Here is a 24,166-nt window from a genome sequence, read left to right as displayed (position 1 = left end):
AAAAGATTTTTTAATGTCTAGTGGCCAGTGTCAGATTCCAAATACTAGACGTTGGTGGCTGGGCGAATGAGACTGTGAATATCGTCTCTTCCCAAATCCAAATGTCAAACTTGGTCCTTGCTCTTAGGGTCAGCTAAGGAAGAAAAGCAAGTGGTAAAGGTTATGAAAATAACGAAGAAACGTCTGACCCATTACAAATGCTGAGCTTCTGAGTAGGAGGTGGCCTGGTACTCAGAGCAAGGAGAGCAGGATCACCTTTATTCTCAGCCCCCAGACCTGGTGCTGCCTAAGCATTCGCTAGGGGTGATCTAAAAATGTCTCCTTGTTTACTTAGGAGATTCACACATGCTGGGGGCGAGGTGGGGCCTAATACTATATCCCAGAGGCGCTGCCAGGTTTTCTTTGTGCTTGGTGAAGGGGTCTGTGAATAGGAGAGCTCAACAAACTCAGAGCTGAGGAAGCAGGTGGGATTTCTGAGGGAGCTACTGGGAAAAGAACTGTCCCTTCCTGCCTCTATTCCCTGCCTCTCTGGGTACCTGGGAAAACCAGTCAGATATTCCCTCTCATTTTCAGACTAGTCGTTCCAACCAAACTCTCAAGGGCCCCTCCTTAGTTCTTCCCACATAACCCAAAGGATTTGTAGTCTAGGAAACCAAAGAACTGTTTCATCAATAAATCAATTTATTTAAAAGAATATGTTACAATTAATTACACTAAGTGACATTACCAAACAATCTTAGAGTGGTTAGCTCTAGAGCAGGGGCTGGAGAAACACTGGAGCCAGTGTGGTCTCTGCATTTTCTCTTCACATTTCATAGATCACAAATAAAAATACAAGATACTGCAGTGAAAATACAATTAGAGTTTCTCTCAAATAAATTAAAAGGATGCATGGCCTGGGAAAAACTGAAGCCCAGCTCACTGGCTTAAAAGGGGGCCTGATATCAAGTTGGCGCCCATGTTTAGCAGCTGGCCAGGTGCTCCTACTAGAGTCAGCCCCTCTTCAGTCTTGTTCCTCCCTAGAGCCCAGTTTCCGTACACCTCAGTTACTGCTGAAAAAGCTGCTGCTGTCTAGGTAGAGGGAGCCTGGCAGATGCACTCAGGTTGGATTAGGAGGAAACCAAGATGGGGGGGCTAAAGAAGCATTTTCCCTCCCACTAGTTCTGAGTATTCGGCCACGCTCTCCCTCCTCCAAAACGAAGTTAAAGTAACCCACGAAACTGGAGGAGCGGCCATGTGCTGAGGCCATCCCCAGACATATTAATGGACAGGAGACAGGGAGATCCTCCAGTCCGGGAGACTTCAGGTCAACTCATGCATGCAGGTCCCTTTAAGAAAGCGGCTTTCTAGGAGCTGGCCCATAAGCTGGAAATTCTGAGATGAAAGAGGTGTCCCCTCTTATCAGTGCCCTACTTTGCTGCTCCAAGCATGGGGTTGGAGCTATAAAAGGGGTAACTCAAAGCTACTGGCCCAGGTAACTAAAGGATAAAACTAAATGGGCCAGGCAAGAGGATGCTGGAATATTTATCTCGTTCCTCCCTGAGAGCTCTGTCCAGGCCTCGGAGCTGCTCTGAGCACTAAAGTATATGTAGCTGTGCTGAGCTTAGGCCTCGGCATGGGAAGGGCAGGAAAATGGGCACCAGGATAAAAATACAAAGAGCAGCAAGCTCAAAGCACTACCCAAACAAAGCTTCCTACGGGTCAGGTTTCTCAGGGTCCATAAAAATCTTTTGAATTTTTGTCTCATAGAAACTCAACATGGAGGAGACAATGGGAGAGCAGGAAGATCCTGCTGGGGTGAAGATGGGGAGGCGGATTCCCTTTCTCAGAGACAAACTGCAAAAGAAGACTGGGAGACAGATGCCACCTTGGGCAGAAGCCAGAACTACAAAACATAGTAGGGACTGAAGAAAAAGTGCAGGGGAAATGGGCAGATGGAGTAGAGTTGAGTTACATCTAACACTGCTTCATGCAAAGGGGCTGGATGCTGTGGGTCTCTGGCCATGGTGGCCTCTGCCTCCATGACTGGAGCCCCACTCTGAGCCCTCTGGGTCTCCTCTTTCTCGTCTCCTTGCTGCAGCTATGAGACTGCCTCAAGTAGGCTGCTCCTACACAGATTCTGTTAACAGGCCAACACCTTTGGGGCTCATACTTAGAGACCTCCAAAAAGCCCTGTCTCTTCTCTAGAAGGCTGTTAAGTAGACGCCTTCATGCCTCTCTCACTGAGGGAACAGGAGCACACTGTTGCTATTTTTACAGTTTGAACAAAGATGACCTCCAAAGTACCTTGGAGTAGAAATCAATGCATCTACTTTTAAGGTACTCAGACTCAGGATTAAAGCCAGAAGGAAGAGCTGATCCTGGATCAAAGCCTTCAAATCAAGTACCACCCTCTCCAACTTTAAACACCACTCTTATATTTTATACTCCCTGGTCCCACAGATTTGTAGAGGGAAGGAATAGGCTGTTCTAAAAGGTTCACACCCTGGGACAAGTGGCTGCCAGAATAATAGAGACAGAAAAGTGGTCTCCTAGTAATCTGCAAAACCAGTATGAAAGCAGTATGAAGTTTTAAACCAAACCCAACACTGCCAACACCACCCAATTCCAGCTGCCTTCCAGCTGTATAAAGCCCAGATGCCAGCCTATGGAGGCTTCCATTTGGAAGGTACAGCGGGGAAGCAGGAACTCAAGGTCTGAGAATATTACCCTAGTGCCAGCCCTGGCCTGTGCCCCTAATGTAGTTCTTAGGCCCTAGAAGTCCAAATGCAAAGGCAGACAAGGACCTCTTCTACTTCTGAGACAGGGTCTCATGGAATCAAGGACAACCCTGAACTCAGGATGGGCTTGAACTTCTGACTAAGTGCTGAGATTACAGGTGTGCACCACCACACCCAGATTTATGCTGTGCTGGGGTGGAACCTAGGGCTTTGTGCACACCAGGCAAGCACTCTGCCCACTGAGGCCCAATCCAGCCCCAGATGAAGAACTCTGAGAGACTTCTCTCCAGTCCCCTTTGAAGTAAAGAGTGGAGACCAACTGAAATCAAGCATATTCCACTTCTTCCTGGCCCTGAGCTGGCATGAAAAGGGCTCTGATTTGGTTGACCGAGACCCAGACTCTAAGTTTCCCCAAGTCACTCCCTCCCCACAAAACTGTTTAAGGAAGTCATGGAGGGTGTAAAATAAAGGTAGTTACTCGACAGGAACGGAGGAGGTAAACCCTTATAAACATGAGGCACTGCTTCCTTCCTTCCCTCTGTATGTTCCTAATACTGTCCCTGTTGCAGAAGAGAAGTTTCCTATGGTGACAGCTCCCTGACACTACCCTCACCTCTGTTTTGGGCCAATTGAAAGGAAGCATATAAAAGGCCCGAAAGAAACAGGAAGGAGATGTAGAATGAACTAGTCAGTCACAATGACTTGGAATGGAGACCATAGGTCTTTAGACTCCCTGTAGACCTGCAGTCTAGTTGCTCTTGAGAAACAGCCTTTCTTCTCAGAACCCTCTTGAAGATAAAGACATACATTCCTTGCTCCTCGGACTCTATGGCAAACCAATAGCCAGAAACTGTACTCAACACAAAAAAAGGGGGGAACCAAGCAGGTTGTAAACTTTCCGAGTCCTGCATGAGGAGAGGTATTTTCCCTGTAATTTTTTTTTTCCTTTTTAAAGTTTGTTTCAAAATAAAGAGAGCAAGAGAGAGGTCATGAATTCAGTGAAAGGTGTGTAAAAACACAAGCTAAAAAAGGTACTGCCATCAATAGGAAATTTAAAAAGAAATATATATGTATATACGTGCAGCTAATTTGTGTATATATAATTTTTTACATACATACATATATATGCTTGAACAGTGCAAACGGATGGAGTTCATAGTTCCAGTTTTAAAAATATAGTACAGGAGAGTTTGTTGGTACGAGGCCTGGGGAAACAACAAGGGTGCCTTTGGTGAGTTGGTTGGGCTTACTTCTGTCTGATCTCAGTGGACTTCTGGCACTATCAACCTGCTGTTCTCTACCAGCTCAGTTCCAGAGACGTGAAGTTCACAGGGAGTTATTAATATTTAGCTTAGGACTTTGGGATATAACGACCTTTTTTTCTTCTTTTGTGTTAATGGTTACTGTGTGACATGGGAGACAAGAGGGCCAAGAGGATGAGGGCAAGGAGAAGGGATGGGATGAGGAAAGGCTAGGTGGCCACATCCCTCTGCTGTGACCTCGCCATCTGGAAAATATTCTGAAAGGAAAAAAAAGAAGAGTTATTGAGGAGCAGCGTGGCCTCCGATCTGGAGACAATCCTCAGACAGAGCTGGAGCAGCAAGCCTAGCGGACAGCTCGACCAGCTTCCCATCCAGAACCACAGCCTCCTTGAGCACAGAGAACTCTCTCTCACTACCACCACCTGGCTCAGTCTTCCTGTTTTACAAGAGACAATTCAGATCTAAGGAAGTTGCTTTGCCCAAAATCACAGACCAAAGAAGCAGGAGAAATCCCAGGTGACTTTCAGAGCCCAGTGTTCTTTCTACTATAGCAAGAACATCAACTTCCACATGAATGACTGGACCTTTTGATTTCCTGATTTTCTCTGAGAATTTAAGTAGCTAAGTATTTAGACAGAGTCTTCTAAATTCTGTTCCAGCACGGATGCCATAAACAACAGCGCAACAAATTTCCCCCACATGTATGTTCTTGGTTAGTGAAGAAAGACCCTACTGTGACTTATCCAGGCAGATGGCTAAAACTCAGGGCAGGTGCTCTCCTGGGTCAGGAACAGCATGGAGGGCTATTTGATTAAAACAACAACAACAATAAAAATCAAACAAACAGGCAGAAGAGGGTCCATGAAGCCATGAGAGGTGGGAGAGCCTGCAGCCAGTGTCTACCCCTACACAAGGGGAGAAGCAGGGCTTTGTGCATAGCCCATTCACCATCCAGAGGCCAGCCTTGCTGGGAGAATGTCCTGGCTCACATGGGACAATCAGTCTCTAACTAATATTCCTAGAAAGACAGAAATGGAGGTGAGGGTCCCAGTATTTGGTCATGGACCTATAAATTTTAAATAAGAAGATGAGAAAATTAATTCAAGAATTCTTTACAATTACCTCTTTTCTCCACTTGAGCTCGCAGAATACCCTCTCAAAGCATTCATGCATGTAATTGAACTGGAAAAAAAAAAAAGGTAGCAATACTCACTGACTTCCCAAGAGCAAACACAAGACCTCATCTTTGAACTTCAGCTCTATCACCCCACCTTCCAAACCCACCCAGGACAGAAAAAGATCCTGCTGTGAACCCTAAACACAGACCTGGCAATCTATTGTTCTCGAGCTCCTCCTAGTGGTGACTATGACATATGGATGCAAATTTCACAATCCCAGCTGGACAAAACATCAAACTATTCCTTTTGATCTTATGGCTATCAACAAAGGAATAAAGTATGTGTTCAGGGCTATAGAAATACTCCAGAGAAACCAGGCTGTGATGGCATTCATCTTTAATCCCAGCAGAATCTTTAATCAGAAGGCAGAAGCAGGTAGATTTGAGCTCAAAGCCAGCCTGGTCTACATTAGCAAGTCCCAGGCCAACCATGGCTTCATTGTGAGATCTTGTCACAAACAAACAAAAACCCAACAAACAATAACTATAGCAAGACAATGGAGAGAAAGAATTCTCTGAGATCATAACTTCAATGCTTCCTAGAGCCCCAGATTCATGCGATTTTCCCTTTAGTTCCCACTAGGATTTACTTAAAGCCCACTCTCTCTCCCCTGTGCCCCCATCTCCCACTCACATATGGTGTGAAGATTTTAACCCATCGAGGCTTCTTCTCTCCTCGTGCATATTCAAAACAGAAGGCCATCCCCTCTTCATCTGTGTCCCATCGCTGCATTTCATCCCATTCAAATGCTATGACCTGGTTCTAGACAGCCAAGAACACCAGAGTAAGGACTACAGACTAGCTGAGGTAAAGGCATTCTGACAGAGAAACACTAGTGCTTCAGGGAAAGGCTGGGACAAGAGAAACTGAGGCTGGGACACTGGCTCCGTGGGCAAGTGCTTGCTGGGCAAGGTGACCTGAGTTTGAGCCCCAGAACCCGAACAAAGGTGGAAAAAGAGAAAAAGACTCTAGCACAAAGTCATCTTAAAACCTCCACAAATGCACCATGACATGCATGTGTGTGCATGCACACATACAACACGTGCATGCACACATACACACATGCATGGCCACTCACATACATGAACGAAAGCATACACCCACATGCACACGCACACTCACATGCACGCACACACACACACGCATGTGTACACACACCCCCACCATACAATAATCAAAATGAATAATTTGGTGTAAGGAGTCAATGAAGTAAGGATCAATATGGATTCACTGATTATCAACACAGTTTTGATTTCAATTGTCCCACAAAGAAGATCTAAAACACAGAAAGTATCACAGAGCTCCTGGCCCAGTCCCAGGGAAATGCCTACCTCCAGTTGCCCTTCTTCAGTGCAGGCATGAAGCTTAAAGTGCGTGATGCTGATGGCTGTGATAACGTGCCCCTTCCTCCTGGAGTCACAGGCACAGTGTGGGAAGATGATTTCATTGTAGCCCTCACAAGTCCTTAGCATGTTGAGGTACTAAATAAACAAAAGTGAAAACCATGTCACAAAGACACTGAAGCACAATGCAGTTACTGGATGGACAAGAGTATTTCACCGAAACTGCCCAAAGCCCTGGCTTCTGACTCGCTTTTGTCCCTGCATTGGGTCAGGCCTCTGTGCACTCCTTTATCCCATTCTTAGCTTCTACTGCCACCCTCCTAACACCAGTTCTCCACTTAAAGAGACAGGAAAGACGCTGTTGTCAAGACCATCAGCTTCAGCCAGTGTGGTCCTCTCCCTCCACTGTACTTCAGGCACGGGAATCTAGTCTATCTTCATAATTGTTTCTACCCATCTTTGCTAACCAAGTTACACCGATCTTAATGATGGAGACTAAACTACTACACAGCTCACACCCATGGCCAACTTGTCCTCTTGTCACTCTACAGAACCCAGAGTGAGGTTATTTGTCAGAAATGGAACAATTAGACCAGATCCCTAGACTTCCCTTTCTTCAGCATCAATGAATTCCTAAGTGACTCTGCTGTTACAAGTCTCAAGTATGTAAGTGTGGTAGTTAGTTTCAATTGCCAACTCAACACATTCTAAAGCCGACTGAGAAAGGGGCTCCGTGAGGAACTGTCTAGACTGAGCTGTCCATGGGCATGTCTGTGGTGGAGGTGGGGTTACATGTTTAAACTGATGTGGGAGGCCCCGCCTAAACGCAAGCGGCACAACTGCCGGGCTTTGGTGTTAGATTGTCTAAAGGGGAAAGGTGAGCTGAGCAGGCATGAGTGCTATGGACTGTGCGGGTGTGCTGGGACGAGCTGTTTCAAGTCCCACAGCCTGAACTACGAACTCAAATAAACCTTCCGCTGATTGTCAGGGCATTTCATCACAGCAGCACAGAGAAAACTAAGACCGTGCACCTCCTCGTACAGCATCTGGACCCAAATACACAAATACGTGATCCTCTCAAGGTTAATCCAGAGATGCCTGTGAACTCTGAAGCTCACTCGGCCTTGCTCCCGGTCTACTGTTACCCCTGGTCTCTGATTCAACTCCCAATTCCAAGGTGAGAAGACACATGGATGGAACATGAAAGCGCGTAGACAAAGGGAGATGAAGGAGGAAATAAAAAGATTCACAATCTCTGAGCTGGTGTCCTTCCAAGGGTTGCCTCGGAAATAAGCATACGGGATTACTCCCACACGCGCACAGGAAGTCACAGAAGACCAGGGCACCACCCCAGGTGACTTCAGCACGAGAGCCAGACAGCTGCCTTCTCTCTTACCAAGAGATGACGTGAGCACAACAAAGACACCAGGCCATTGCGGCTCTGCTACTGCTGTTAGGGGCTAGGGGTCCAGGGAGAAAGGATCACTTTTTTTTTTTTTGCCTACTTTTTTGCTTATTTGTTTGTTTTTCGAAACAAGGTTTCTCTGTGTAGCTTTGGAGCCTATCCTAGAACTCTGTAGACCAGGCTGGCCTCAAGCTCACAGAGATCCGCCTACCTCTGCCTCCCGAGTGCTGGGATTAAAGGCATGCGCCACCACCGCCCGGCTTCACCTTGCCTACTTTATATTCTTCTTCAGTAAAGTAAGTGAAAAGATGGGAAATTACAATGAAGAAGAACAGAGGAAAAAAAAACAAACAAACGGAGGCAGGTGAGTTCAGAAGAGTCTGTTTCCCCTCATCCTCCCACCATCCCACTCCACCCACCTCTGCCCTTCCTGTACCCATGTTAGTTGCTGCTCTAGCACTATGAGAAGAAGAGCAAAGCCTGCTACTTACAGGCAAATATGACAAGAGGCAGGTGCTCTGGAGTGGGCAGAAACTCTTCTGAGCTATAACCCAGTAACAGGCCTGGGAGAGACAGCAGAGAGGAGTGACTGGGTCCCTGGGCTGGCTCAGATGACCTTGCGCTGGAACTCAAACTGCATTATTTCCTACTTATAGAACCTTAGACAAGTTACTAAATCCAGCCCCTTACTCTCTTACTCTATAAAGTGGAAAGAATGATAGCAACTATGTCATAATATTATTTGTTAGCATCAAATATAAAATATTTAAGCACAGAATTTAATGCATAATTATATAATTAATAAATGATAATTTAATTTTTTTTGTTTTTGTTTCCCTTTTCAAGACAAATTTCTCTGGGTAGCCCTGGCTGGAACCAGGTTGTCCTTGAACTCAGAGAGATTTGCCTGCCTCTGCCTTCCAAGTGCTGGGATGAAAGGCATGCACCACTACCACCCAACAAAGTTTCTCTGTGTAGCAATGGCTGTTTTGGAACTCACTCTGTAGACCAGGCTAGCCTCGAACTCACAAGAGATCTGCCTGCCTCTGCCACCTGAATGATGGAATTAAAGGTGTGGGCCACCACTGCTCAGTAGTTAAAAATCTTTTTAAGCTGGGCGGTGGTGGCGATCTCTGTGAGTTCGAGGACAGCCTGGTCTACAAAAGCTACGGTGAAATCCTGTCTTGAAAATCAAAAACAAAAAACAAAACAAAACAAAAAAACCAACAAAAAAAATCTTTTTAAAAGCTCCATTATTATTAGCCAAAGGATTTAATCATTTTGCTCTCAAGAATGTCTTAAGAGAGCTGGGTGGTGGTGGCGCATGCCTTTAATCCCAGCACTTGGGAGGCAAAGGCAGGCGGATCTCCATGAGTTCGAGACCAGCCTGGTCTACAAGAGCTAGTTCCAGGACAGGCTCCAAAGCTACAGAGAAACCCTGTCTCGAACAACAACAACAACAACAAAAATGTCTTAAGAGCTCAAGGAGGGACAGTACACCCACTTGGGGTACAAAAAGGAATGGTTATGAAATGACAGATCTGGAAATTACTTTTAAAAACTCTAGAGCAGGGTGCTAGCTAGAGAGATAGCTCAGCATTTAAGAACAGTTGCTGCGCAGGCAGAGGATCAAAGTCTGGTCTCCAGCACCCAAACTGCAGGGCTCACAATTGTCTATTACTCTAGCTCCAAAAGATGACAACCTCTTCTAGATTCTTTGGGCACTGCATGCACATGGTACACATACAGACAAGCAGACAAACACACATTAAAAACAAAAACAACTTCCAGAGTAGGGACTGGGAGATTAGCTCAGTGAAAGAATACTTGCCAAACACGTGTGAAGTCCTGGTTTCAACCTTCAGCATTACGGAGAGGGAAGCAAAAAAAAAAAAAAAAAAAAAACCTCCAGTACAAGACAGAGCCAAACAAAGCATGCAGGTTATAAGGTGAAGACAGCCAGCCAGTGTAGCAGCTGGTACATGTGCCATCCTTTCAGCTTCTCTGTGTGCTTAAAAACTTAGGATAAAATGGTAAAGGAAAAAGAATGCCCTGAACCCAGGTTCCCAACATCCAATCCAAGCTATACTCGTAACACAGTCATTAGAAATGCTGACAGGCGGGGGCTGGAGAGATGGCTCAGTGGTTAAGAGCATTGCCTGCTCTTCCAAAGGTCCTGAGTTCAATTCCCAGCAACCACATGGTGGCTCACAACCATCTGTAATGAGATCTGGTGCCCTCCTCTGGCCTGCAGGCATACATGGAGGCAGAATACTGTATACATAATAAATAAATCTTTAAAAAGAAACACTGACAGGCTCACACACAGCTATTCTGCTCAAGGGCGCAGAACCTGTAATGCAGGTGGGTGTCACAGAACCTGAAGATGAGTTCTGCATGTTCTTTCACAAAAAAAAAAAAAGTCGACACTGGTGCAGGACAATTGTCTATATTCTATCAACTATGTTTTAAATAAACACTGATTGGTCAGTAGCCAGGCAGGAAGTATAGGTGGGACAATAGACAGGAAGTAGAGGCAGGTCTATGAGAACATGAGGATTCTGGGAAGGAGGAAGCCCAGTCCTGTCCCAACCACAGAAGAAGGATGATGTGATTGCCCCGCTAAAAAAGGTACTGAGCCATGTGGCTAACATAGATAAGAATAATGGGTTAATATAAGTTATAAGAGTTAATAAGAAGTTAATGGACCAATCAGTTTATAACTAATGTAGACTTCTGTGTGATTCTTTGGGACCTAACGACTGTGGGAACCGGAACCAGGCAGGACAGAAACCTCAGACAACACAACATAAAAGAAATTCACTGAGAACTGTCTTCTGCTGTTCTGACAAACATATCTGTATATTCCTAATAGGGCATTTTACTGTACAGATTTTTTGTCTTTCAGATAGGGTCTTATTATGTGGTCAGGTAGGATAACCTGGAGCAGGTTAAGTACACCGGACTAGCCTTAAACTTGTTTCTGTCTCTGTCATGAGTACTAGAATCACAAGCTTGGTCCACCATACCCAGGCTCTCTTTCTTTTCTTTCTTTTTTTTTTTTAAAGCAGCATGCAGATAAAGGCAAAGGTTAAGAAAAAGCCACCAGAAGAGACATGGACCTCTGCATATTCTGAAAGCTCTGTGATATTAAGAAAATATTATTCCTGGGGCCTCTCCCACTGGAAAAACGTCGCCTGGAAGTAAAGGGCACTGTCTCGCCCTTGACTCCGGGGAAACATGCAACACGAGCGGCAGTTCTAATCCCACTCCTAACCCCAGCTCTACTCTGACGAGTCACATGATCCTACAAACTGGTTTGAATGTAAATGACTCAGATAGGCCCATGGGTTTGAACACTTGGTCCCCAGCTGGCTGTGGAAGGAAGCTGCAGGAGGCAGACCTTGCTGGAAGAAGTGGGTCCCTAAGGGAGTCTCTCACTCCTGTCACCATGATGGACGGACTGGATCCTCTCTAACTGTAAGCAGGGTAACTTCTTCCTCCCTTACATCACTTCTTGTCTAGTATTTGGTCACAATAAGCAAGAAAAGTAACTAGGACACTGGGTAAGGACTGCACTCTGAGTGCACTTTGTAAAATGAGGCTAATACTTCATAACCTGTCTAGAATGGACAGTACAGACTAGATCTCCTCTTCTTATCCTTGGATTCAACAATGTCACTCCTGAAAGCAAAAGACCTTCAAAGACAGTCCTTATTGGCCTATATTCTAAAGATAATCTGAATGGAAACGAAGGGCACTCATGTCCTTGACAGGAAGTCAGATACAGTCCTACAGGGACCAGGTCTTTGGAGATTCTCAGGTTGGTATTATTTCTTAGGTACACAATCCTAATATTGCTGCATTTGTAGCAAACTTGAAAAGAAGAAACACTGACACTTCATATGAATTTAAAATTAGAAAAGGTAAATTTTTATTTTCTAACATATTGACAACATATATCTAAAAAAACAAATGTTAAAGCTAGGTACAGTGTCTGCATCTCTGATCCTAGAACCTGGGAGATGGAAGTGGGAAGATGTTCAAGACCAGCTTTGGCTAGATAGCAAGTGAAACCCCAGCCTGGGTAGGAGGCCTCGCCTAAAAACAAAGCAAGCACACAGAATTATTGTGTCCATTCTCTATTTTGAATAGCTAAATATTACATATGACTTAGGTAAGTGACCACTTGGGTGAAAGAGGAAAAGTATAGTAAAGGAGATTTTATAAAAGTTCAGTAGTTAATAAGAGAGAGGTGTAGTACCTAACAGAGCAGTACAGTTCAGGTAAATGGATGAAGGGTCCATTCTAAAGAATTCTGTGCTCTCCCAGCTCACCTGTCTAAGGTCAAACCAAAGGTCTAATGGAAATATGGAGGAACCCTGGGAGCCAAGTCTCCCCAAGCTCGAATTGAGATTCTGAAGCTCTTCAGGTTTCACAATCTTAAGTATGCTTTTTTTCTTTCTTTCCTTCTTTTTTTTTCTTTTTTTTCTTTTTTTTCTTTTTTTAGATAGGGTTTCTCTGTGTAACAGCCCTGGCTGTCCTGGAACTCGCTCTGTGGACTAAAATGGCCTAGAACTCACTGAGATCCGCCTGCCTCTGCCTTCTGAGTACTGGGATTAAAGGTGTGCACCACTGCCTAGCTTCTAAGTATGCTTTTTAAAATACATTTTCTACTTTTATTGTATGTATGCTTATATACCACATGTGTGCCTGGTGCTGTGGGGGCAGAAGAAGGCATCAGATCCCCTGACCTGCAGTTAGATAGTTGTGAGCTGCTGATGTAGGCGCTGGAACCTGACCCTCAGTCCTCTTCAAGAGTAGCCAGAGCTTTTCACCACTGAGCCATCTCTCCAACTCCCAGGACAATGGATTTTTGTTTATTTTTTGAAAGAAGACCTCAATAAGTAGCTCTGGCTGGCCTGGAGTTCCTATGCAGGCTGGCCTCATACTCAAGTGATCTGTGGGTGTGTGCCATCACACGTGGTCCCAGCGCTAATATTTTTTTAAAAAGATTTATTTATTTATTTATTTATTTATTTATTTATTTATTTATTATGAATATAATATTCTGCCTGCATGTGTACCTGCACCCCTGAAGAAGGCACCAGATCTCATTATAAATGGTTGTGAGCCACCATGTGGTTGCTAGGAATTGAACTCAGGACCTCTGGAAGAAGAGTCAATGCTCTTAACTGCTGAATCATCTCTCCAGCCCCCCAGTGCTAGTATCTTAAAAAACAGTTGTGTTTTAAAATATTATTTCATAGACAGAAAAATTCCCTTAGCCAAAATCATGCCAATATTTAATTATAAGATTTTTGATTTTTGATTTTAGTTTGCTTGTATGTATTGGTAAAATGGTTCCTTATATTTCTAGTGATTTTCTATGGAAAAGAGATCATTTTTTATCATGTAAGTGATAAAATAGCTATCTTTTCTAGATATAAGGCTATGAGCTAAGATTAATGCTGACCGTATTTACCTTCTAACTTAATGGTTCTCTGTGTATGTATCTGGGGGCGATGAATGAAGTCAAGACATGGTCTATATGATTAGGCTGATCTCAAACTGAAACTTGTTAGATAGCCCAGTTGGTTCTAAATAACAATCCTTTTGCCTTAGCTTCCGGAGGACTGACATTATAGGTGTATACCACCACACCTGGCCCAATTAAATTAATAAATTAACTTAAATGCATAACTACACAGAAGATAAAAAAATAATTCACGTAATGTATCAGAATCATTACTAATGCACCTACTGTCCTGTGTGACACACATGGAATACTGCAAAAATTACAGTTTTAAGTGATCTGCCAAGAGAGAAATTGATAAATTTATATATTTATAACTATATTATATATAATTATATAATGATATTATAAATATATAACTATAAATTTATAGACTGAAATTTTTGCATTCTTTACATTTTATTTTTATTATTTTTTACTAGTTTTTTTTAAAACATCCACTGTATTTACAGCAGATACAAAATAAAAATTAACTTTAAAACATTTAAAGAACATGCTAGGTAGTGCTATCCAACAGAACTTCCTGCAATGCTGAAAATGATCTATACATGTACTGTCCAACATGGCAGCCACTGGCCACATCTAACTACTTAATACTTAAAATGTGGCCAGTATAAGCAAAGGAATGAATTTTAAATAATCAAGTTTAGGGACTGGAGAGATGGCTCAGTGGTTAAGAGCACTGACTGCTCTTTCAGAGGACCCAGATTCAATTCCCAGCACCCACATGGCAGCTCACAACTGTCTGTAACTCCAGTTCCAAGGGATCTGTCACTTTCAGATCAATGCATATAAGATAAATTTAAATAATTTTATTAAATTTCAAATTTAGATTTAAATAGTTACATGAAGCCAGTAGTGTCTAAATCAAATACAATTCTAGGAAATCACACATTAAAAAAGCTCTACTGAGCATAACTGTCTAAACAAATGGAAAAAATAAGTTGTAAAAGTATTGACTTTGCTAACTCATGACTAAACTAAATGTTAATGTTAAAAACCTAACTGTAGTCTCACCATATGGAAGGCTGAAATAGGAAATTCAAGATAAGCTCAAGGCTAACCTGGTCTACACTGAGAGTTTGAGGCCAGCCTGGACTACATACCAAGCTCTAGGCTAATCTGGACTAAGACATGCTCTAGAATAGATAAATACTAAAAGCTTTAAAAAAAAAAATACAAATACTAGGTTCTTGGGGGCTGGAGAGATGGCTCAGTGGTTAAGAGTACTGCCTGCTCTTCCAAAGGTCCTGAGTTCAATTTCCGGCAACCACATGGTGGCTCACAACCATCTGTAATGAGGTCTTGGTGCCCTCTTCTGAAATGCAGACATACACACAGACAGAATATTGTACATGTAACAAGTAAATAAATATTTAAAAAATTAAAAAAAATACTAGGTTCTTACAGAATATTTATATTATAATGTTAAGGATTTTTTTAGATTTATTTATTTCATGTGTATGAGTGTTTTGCCTGCATGGATATAAGTACAGCATGTGTGTGCCTACCGCCGAAGAAGGTCAGAAGAGGTATCAGATTCTCTAGAACTGAAACTACAGACGGTTGTGAGCAGCCATGTGCGTGTTGGGAATCAAACTCAGATCCTCTACAACATCACCAAGGGCTCTTACCCACGGAGCCAACTCTCCAGCCCATATTGTTTTAGACATCACTCTGGTGCTGGTCCGAGACAGGACTCATGTGACCCTTAAACTCACTAGGCAGCTAAGACAACCTTGTCGTCCCGTCCCCACTTCCAGAGTGCTAGGATTACAGAGTGGATCACTATTCCCAGCTTTGTCTTATGACATCTCCCTACAAAGGAATATTGTTTGGTTATTATTAACAACATTATGTACTGAATTATAATAATCTAAGTTTCTGAGGTAATCAATGGGGAGATACAAAGGGATTTTGTATCAAAGTCTAAAGGCTCCCTCTAAGCCTCTGAACAGGTTGTGGTACCTTTCAAAACTGACTAGGCAGCACTTGGGAGGCAGAGGTAGGCGGATCTCTGTGAGTTCGAGACCAGCCTGGTCTACAAGAGCTAGTTCCAGGACAGGCTCCAAAACCACAGAGAAACCCTGTCTCGAAAAACCAAAAAAAAAAAAAAAAAAAAAAAAACAAACCCACTGTCTAGGACAAGAAGTTTAAGAGGTAATGAGGGTATTTTATCAAAGTATTTGGACGCAGACTTACCATGACCATTTTCCTTTGTTCAAACAGCTTCTGTAACTGGTAAGACTTCTCCTCTGCTTTAATGTAACCTTTCTTCACATCATCAACAGCCTATCACAAAGCAAAGGCCGAGAAAGACAATTATGCAGGTGCATTTTCAGAAAAGCTTGCATTCACCTGGAGCCCCCATCATCGCTCAGAGTGAATGCCATCACACAGGTGTATTTACTAGAGTAACTAGTACGTAAGGAGAGTGCATGTGAGAACTCTCTTGTCAAGAGCAAACTTAAACACATGGAGGAAGAAAGAGTACACATTATTAAAGGTAACAATGACACAACCAAGTGCAAGTGTGCAATGTGCAGTCAGAACAGGAGCAGCTGTAACCATGGTTACGGGGAAGCCAGAGGCAGACACCCCTTGGTGCGCTGAGTAAGAAAGTCTCTCAGATGAAGTCAGGAACAGGAATAGGTGTAGCCTAAATACATTTAGGAAATAGACCTGCTGAACTTAAGGCAATGGGGCTAAAATAAGCATGTTTGTTCTCTCTCTCCAAATAGGTGCACACACATATGTGTATAGATATATTTGCATACACATAGAGATAGATAGATATGGATCTGTACATGCGCGCACACACAGAAATGAGGAAGGAATAGAATAATAGCGGCAATCAAGGATGTTGTAATACTAAGATAAAAATCATTTCTAATAGTTTTACTTTGTTTCTTGAGAAAGTTTCTCACTCAGGCCTGTTTGGAGATCACCATGTAGACTAGACTGGTCTTTAACTCATATTTCTCCTGCCTCAGAACTGAGTTCTGGGAATACAGATGTGTGTCACCACACCTGGCTTACCAGAATCTCTGAAAAGAGAATGAGTTCAAGATTGAAGTCAAGAGACTGGATCAACTCCTGGTTCTATTCCCAGCTGTTGTGGAATATTACTTTAACTGTGTAAGGATGTGTTACATTTGTTTATGTTACAAAATAATACTTTACCTATGTAAAGGTCTTTGCACTCGTTTATGCTGCATTTATTTAACTATGTAAAGATGTGTTACATTTGTTTAATTATGTAAAGATGTGTTGCCAGTTCACCTTGCCTAATTAGTCTAATAAATAGCCAAATGGCCAATAGCTACGCAGGAGAGAGACAGGTGGGGCTGGCAGGCAGAAAGAATAAGTAGGAGGATTCTAGGCGGGAGGAGAGAGAAGAGAGAATGAGGGAGAGAAAAGGGGAGATGCCCTTGGGCAGCCAGTCAGGCAACTGCCAGTCAGTCAGACACAGAGGAAGCAGGAAAGTAGGGCACACAGAATGAAAGAAAGGTAAGAGCCTCGAGGCAAAACACAGAGGAAAAGAAACAGGTTAAATTAAGTTGTAAGCTAAGGCTGAGCATTCATAACTAGTAATAGGTCTCCGTGTCTTTATTTGGGAGCTGGTTGGTGGTCCATTACACCCTGCCAATGTCCACCTCAAGGCAAAGTAGTGGTAGTTACCATAATGGGTAGCCCAGGCAAAGAAAGGTCCATATGGTCCTGTAATGGTAAGCACAGGCAAAGTGGTTCTTATGGTGACACGACTTGAATGGACTTTGGTACTAACTAATCAGCCATAGTGTTTCCAGGCTTGAAATAGATAAGAAGCCGACTGCATTTTTGCTCAATTTGTATAAGCAGAAAAATTCTCAAACAAATGTAAGAAAGGGTACACTGGCAGGAGGAAATCTCAGTCTGAGACCCAATACCGGACTTGAACCAGTTTGCAGACCCAGAACCCCTTGAATGAAGGGGTAGCCTGGTTCCCTTGAGGAAGGAACTTGATAAAATACCTTAAAGGTTTACAGTTAGCCATTCTCCAGTCCTTCTCCAGACAGACATAAGGCCTTTTACAAGGGTAACTGTACACTGGGAGAAAGGAAACATTCGGCTATTCCAGGGTCTATTAGATCCTCATTCTAAATGAACACCAATTCTTGGAGATAACAAGAACACTGTGGCCCTCCAGCTACAGTAGGGGCTTATGGAAGTCAGGTGATTAATGGAGTTTTGGCTAAAGTCCAACTCACAGTGGGTTCAGTGGGTTTCAGAACTCAGTCTGTGGTTATTTCTTCAGTTCTATATTGTATAATTGGGATAGGCAGAAGTTGGCGGAATTCCCCATTGGTTCCCTGACCTGTGGAGTAAGGGCTATTATAGTTGGAAAGGCCAAATGAAAGCCTCTGAAATTGCCTACCAGGGAAATGGTGAACCCAAACCAGTATTGAGTACCAGGAGGAATTGCAGAAATTCGTGCCACCATCCAGGACTTGAAAGTTGTAGGGGAGGTGGTTCCCGCATCTCATTCAGAAGGCAGGTGGATGACGGAGAATGGCAGTAGACTTGCCAACTCAAGCCAATGTGACTCTGCCTGTAGGAGCTGTACCAGATGTGGTGTCCTTACTTGAACAGATTAACACATCTTTTGGCACATGGTATGCAGCTACTGATCTAGCAAATGCCATAAGGATCACCAGAAGTACTTTGCTTTCAGTAGGCAAAGCCAGTAGTAGACCTTTAGAGTTTTACCTCAAAGGTATCTTAACTATCCGGTCCTATGTCATAACTTAGGTTTGACAAGATCTTGATCATCTGTCTCTTCCACAAAATATCACATTGGTGGGCTGGAGATATGGCTCAGTGGTTAAGAGTAGTGGCTGTTCTTCTAGGGGTCCTGAGTTCAATTCCCAGTACCCACATCTGGTGTCCCCTTCTGGCCTGCAGGCATACATGCGGGCAGTGAAGTAAATAAATCAGCTGGGTGGTGCTGCTGCACCCTTTTAATCCCAGCACTTGAAAGGTAGAGACAGGTGAATCTCTGTGAGTTTAAGGCCAGCCTGGGTCTACAAGAGCTAGTTCTAGGACAGCCAGGACTGTTACAAACAGAAACCCTGTCTCGAAAAACTTTTTAAAAAAAATGTGGATGCATATGTGTCTGGGAGAGGGAGAGGGAGATATGCACACGGGTGCAGGTGTTTAAAGGGGCCAATGGTGTCAGATTCCCTGAAGCTGGAATTATAGGTGGTTGTGAGCTATTTGACAAGGGTTCTGGGAATCAAACTCAGGTCCTCTGGAAGAACAGTACATGCTTTTAACTACTGAGCCATCTCTCCAGTCCCCATCTGGTTGGTTTTTTTGAGACAGGATTTTATTATTTAGCCTTGGCTGGCCTGGAACTCACTGTGTGTACCAGGCTGTCCTGGAATTCTGAGACCTGCCTTTGCCTCCAGAGTGCTAGGATTAAAGTTGTATGCCACCATGCCCAGCTATGCTCAGCCTTTTATTAAAAATAGATTTCTTTAGCTGGGTGGTGGTAGCACACACCTTTAATTCCAGACTCCAAAGCTACATAGAGAAACCCTGTCTTGAAAAACAAAAACAAGCAAACAAAATAAAGATTTTTTTTTCTCACATAATATATCCTGACTACAGTTTCCCCTCCCTCTATTCCTCCCTTTCCCTCCCCTCGGGATCCACTCCCTTTCTGTCTCTCATTAGAAAACAAACAGGCTTCTAAGGGATACTAATAAATTATGTAAGAAAAACAATACATCGGAATTGGTAAAAACAAACAGAAGGAAAAAAGCCCAAAAAAACCTAACGGTTGATACATTCAGGAATCCCATAAAAACACTAAACTGGAAGCCATAATATATACACAGAGGACCTGGTACAGACCCAAGCAGGCCCTGTATATGCTACCTCAGTCTGTGAGTTCATAAGCATGTTCACCTTTTTAATGTCAATGTTTATGACTCAAGAGCCACTGCTCTTACACACCAGCCATTTCCCAGGCCCTGAATGTCCTTAGAGGGGCTGTGCTAATTTTCCCTTGTCTATCTTTGAATTGGCTATAAAGAGACCCTCTGAAGGTCCTAGGGAGAGAGTTCAGTTGGTAAACTGCTTGCTGTGTGAGCATAGAAACCATACAAATAAATAGCTTCATACAGGACTGGAGAGATGGCTCACTGTTTAGGAGCACTTGCTACTCTTACAGAGGAGCCATATTTGGTTCCCAGCACCCAAATGGTAACATAACTATCTGTAACATTAAAGCCGGGCGGTGGTGGCACACACCTTTAATTCCAGCACTTGGGAGGCAGAGGCAGGTGGATCTCTGTGAGTTTGAGGCCAGCCTGGTCTACAAGAGCTAGTTCCAGGACAGGCTCCAAAGCTACAGAAAAGTCTGGTCTCAAAAAAACAAAACAAAACAAACAAACAACAATGAAAACTATCTGTAACATCCAGAGAATCTGAAGTCCTCTTTTTGTTTACTTGGGTACCAGGCAAGAATATGGCACACATACATACATACAGGCAGACCACTCATAAACACTACAAAAGGAGGGGGGGGAGCCAGGCGTAGCACACGCGTGTAATCCTAGTGCTACGGAGGCAGTAACCCCATCTCAAAACTAAAGTTTCCTAAAGAACACTACCCAAAGCTGACTTCTGGCCTCTACACACACAAGCTCATACGCTTACCCACACTACCACTCTCTACAGAGGAATACATACCCAAATGAAACAAAACCCACTCATGACAAGATCCCTATTCATGCATCCCGGACCCTACGAAAAAGGAATGCTGTACAGAGGCCAAGCTGGGTATCACCATTCCATCTAACAGCATTAAACCAAACCTGGTATGTCCAATCATATTTAATATGGTTGCTTATATTTCAGTCATGCTCACATATTAAGTCTCTACTCACACACACGCACGCACACACGAAGGGAGATGGCACAGTGGGTAAGTGCTTGCTCTACAAGCATGAGGGCCTAGTTTGAATCTGCAGTGCTCATGTGAAAAAAAAAAAAAGCTAGGCTATGCATGCCTGTAATCCAAGCATCAACAGGAGGAGCCAGATCCCAAGAGATCATTGGCAAGTCAACCTAGCCTAACTGGTGAGCTTCTGTTTCAGTGAAAGATCCTATTTCACCGGGGCGGGGGGGGGGGGGGGGGGGGGGGGGGGGGGGGGGGGNTCAGGAGGCAGAGGCAGGTAGATCTCTGTGAGTTCGAGGCTAGCCTGGTCTACAAGAGCTAGCTCCAGGACAGGCTCCAAAGCTACAGAGAAACCCTGTCTCAAAAAACCAAAGAAAGAAAAAGAAAACAAAAAGAAGACAACAACACAGAGAATGACATAGGAAGGAACTTGTGTGCTGCCTTGGCCTCAGCATATTTGTGTACGGGCATTTGAACCACAGTATCTGTACTACACTTGAGTGTATGTATCATGTACCTCTCTCTCTCTCTCTCTCTCTCTCTCTCTCTCTCTCTCTCTCTCTCTCACACACACACACACACACACACACACACACACAGACCCAAAAGATGGAGCTCTGGATTACTTAACATGACCAGTTTGCAGGACAGGGAACATGAAAATTCATCCATCTGCCAAGAGGGCAGTGTACTTCCAGTTCTCCCAAGATGGAAGTTCCTATGCTCTAGACCATTTTAGGCTATTTTCTTTTTCCAAAACAGGGTTTCTCTGTAGCTTTGGAGTCTGTCCTGGAACTAGCTCTTGTAGATGAGTCTGACCTTGAATTTACAGAGATCTGCCTGCCTCTGCCTCCCAAGTGCTGGTATTAAAGGTGTGCGCCACAACCACCCAGCCTTATGTTCTTTAAAATATCCTCTGTAATACAGTGGTAAATACTAAGTTATTCGAGATCTGGGAGCAGTTTAAGCAAATTGTTCAAAGCAGAAGCAGTGCGTGTGGTGGGGGAGGGGTCATGGGAACCTCAATTTGTAGCCAGGGGTTGAGTAGTTTCAGAGCGCTTGTAACGAGGTCTAAAATGGGGGCTGTTTGAGGACTTTAGATTTGATATTTTCAGGAAGACAGTGTCAGAACTAAATTAGACTTAATGATGCCTGGGGTGGTATCCACTGAAGAATCACACACTTGCTGGTGGGGAGAAATCCTATACCCTCTAACATCACAGAAGTCTTTTGTGCTGACTATATGAGAATACAGAAGAAAAAAAACCCCAGATATTTTGCTTTTCCCAGACACACAGCATATATAATACTGCTTTAAAAACCCTGAACTCATTTTATTGATTAAAAACTGTGAACTTTTTAAACACTCTGGCACAGCTCTAGCCTTTATCTCCTATGAAATAGGATACACTGTATTTTAAATTTACTCAGACTCAAGGATTCACGCTGAATTGTCAAATTACCAGCTATCTACCAAGAGACAAAGGAGGAAGCCATATTTACCCACCTGATGAAAGAAGTATGTAACAGCAAGGTCATTGTCATTTAAGAGGACCTCTTCCTCTGTGGTAAAGAGCCACTTGCGGACAGTCAGGCAGGTGCCGGGCACCGCTGACGTGTAATTCTGGACGTAGAGTTTATGAGGAAATTCATTAGGTGCCAGCTTACGTACTGAAGAAGACAAAATAAAGCAAGCTCAAGCAGAGAGATATTTAGGAGCTTCCCAAGTAGAGCTGTACAAGGCAGACTAACATAGTAGCTGCCATTATTTTCAGCATCAGCTCAACTCATCAAGAAACTCTACCTCAGGAACACATAACTGCATATCCAGCCAAATCTACCCTTCCTAACTAAGACTCTGGCCAGTGAAGCAAATGACTGAAATCTATTGCTTGAAAGACAAGTCTTCCAGCTAACATGATTGCAATGGACGCCAACTCCAAATTCAGTTAAAATGCTTGATCTATGAACTGCTCAGTTACAAACATCAAAGTGGACATGCTAAGTCCACCAAACGTCTTCAGAGCAGCCTCTCCTCCTACCTAGTTATTGGGCATCTGGATTCTCTCCAATGGCCATTCTCAATGTACTGCATTTAATTATGCAGAACGGAAAAGTACTTCTTTCTCATCCACTCCCAAGCCCCAAGGCATTTACACAGTCTAGCCATCCTCTGAGTAGCATCCGAAGAGCCTGGCTCCTCTGCCCAGCTGCTCCGGTCACAGCCACCATTGTGGAGCCGCTCCCGCAGGGAACTGGACCCCCCCTCTCCCCCCCCCCCCCCCCCCCCCCCCCCCGGTGGGACCACGGGTGGCGTGTTCCACCACCCTCAGTTTACTACTCCTAATCCCTATACTTGCTTGCTAAATCCTTTCTTGATTTTCTAACACTGCAAAAGACGGTCCTTGCTGTATTTCTCCTTTATAGAGAGTGAGGCTAAAGCTTAGAAAGGATAAAATTAGAATCTAAGCATACTGATATCTTACCAATTCGTTATATCTGTGTATTAGGCTCTGAGAGTTAGTAAGAAAAATAATAAGATGGCTGCTCCCTTGGAATCAAAGTTGCTGTCTACTGACAAAAGAAGATGCTGGATGGACAGTGATCACAGAAATCCTTTACAAGTTCTGCCGAGGCTGCTTGCTGAAGGTAAGCTATGAGTCCTAAAGCTCTTCTTTGGCAAAGCAGTTTCTGTCCACGAGTATTAGAATAAAACACCCCCGGGAGCTGGAGAGATGGCTCAGAGGTTAAGAGCATTGCCTGCTCTTCCAAAGGTCCTGAGTTCAATTCCCAGCAACCACATGGTGGCTCACAACCATCTGTAATGGGGTCTGGTGCCCTCTTCTGGCCGTATACACAGACAGAATATTGTATATATATAATAAATAAATAAATATAAAAAAACACCCCCAAACAAAATATAGTAACAGCCATTAGCACTTACCAAAGGAATGATTGATCACTTCAAATAAGGCAAAGTAATTCACTGTTGTACTGTCCATGCCAACCTTTGCTGCAATAGCCTGAAGTTTAAACATGAGAGAGTTGTTTCAGAAAAAGTAAGTTCAGACAATGCTATGGGGCAGGTATAAGCATGAGAAGGGGAAAGGGAAACACTCTGCATCCTGGCTTCATAAAAACTACAAGGACCACAGCTCTCCTTAAGCTGCTCATGGAACCCAAATATAGCTGTCCTCTGTGAACATCTCCCAACACAAGCTGACAATATTTTGTCCGTGGTGCCAAAGTTCCTTTTTCAAATATGAATTCATCGCAGAAAGGTATTTTTTGAACTTCTTTTTACTAATGTGTATGTATGTGTGTCTGTGTGAATGAATGCCACATATATTAGGATGGCCACAGAAACCAGAAAAGACAATGGATAGCTTAGAACTGAGTTATCTCTCAAGTCCCAACATAGGTGTTTTATATCACTTAAAAAAAGTATACTTGCCGGGCAGTGGTGGCGCATGCCTCTAATCCCAGCACTTGGGAGGCAGAGGCAGGTGGATCTCTTTGAGTTCAAGGCCAGCTAGTTCCAGGACAGGCTCCAAAGCTACAGAGAAACCCTGTCTCGAAAACACAAAAACAAAAAAAGTATACTTGATAAGACAGATCATAAAATGAAAGCAATTTAAAAAAAATATATTTAAAATATTTACTGTTTGTGTGTGTGTGTATGTGTGTGTGTCTCTGTGTATGGGGATGGGGGAGATGAGCCATGTGGAGGTCAGAGAATCAGTTCTCTTCTAAGGATTAGACTCAGGCTATCAGGC

The 24,166-nt window shown here is 43.5% G+C and overlaps 1 protein-coding gene across 4 annotated transcripts in view; it reads right to left on the bottom strand.

Annotated features, from left to right (window-relative positions):
* Nucleotides 1-659: 659 nt before the first annotated feature.
* Nucleotides 660-24,166, bottom strand: part of Snx27 (sorting nexin 27) — an 86,073-nt gene continuing 62,566 nt past the window's right edge. The window contains exons 6-12 of one of the 4 annotated variants that reach the window (XM_050124554.1): nucleotides 23,335-23,413; nucleotides 21,898-22,061; nucleotides 15,647-15,736; nucleotides 6,492-6,641; nucleotides 5,794-5,922; nucleotides 5,105-5,164; nucleotides 660-5,000 (exon numbers count right to left, since the gene is read on the bottom strand). In XM_050124554.1, the coding sequence (XP_049980511.1) occupies nucleotides 4,992-5,000; nucleotides 5,105-5,164; nucleotides 5,794-5,922; nucleotides 6,492-6,641; nucleotides 15,647-15,736; nucleotides 21,898-22,061; nucleotides 23,335-23,413 (681 nt within the window). In that variant the 3' untranslated portion in view covers nucleotides 660-4,991. The remainder of the gene's footprint in view (nucleotides 5,001-5,104; nucleotides 5,165-5,793; nucleotides 5,923-6,491; nucleotides 6,642-15,646; nucleotides 15,737-21,897; nucleotides 22,062-23,334; nucleotides 23,414-24,166) is intronic. The other 3 variants (XM_050124553.1, XM_050124556.1, XM_050124555.1) reach the window with 3 other exon arrangements.

This window comes from Alexandromys fortis, unplaced genomic scaffold (genome assembly GCF_014885135.2).
Source record: "Alexandromys fortis isolate MF-2015 unplaced genomic scaffold, M_Fortis_MF-2015_v1.1 scaffold_218, whole genome shotgun sequence".
In the NCBI taxonomy this organism is placed as follows: Eukaryota; Metazoa; Chordata; class Mammalia; order Rodentia; family Cricetidae; genus Alexandromys; species Alexandromys fortis.
This window is presented reverse-complemented; position numbering and strand designations above follow the sequence as displayed.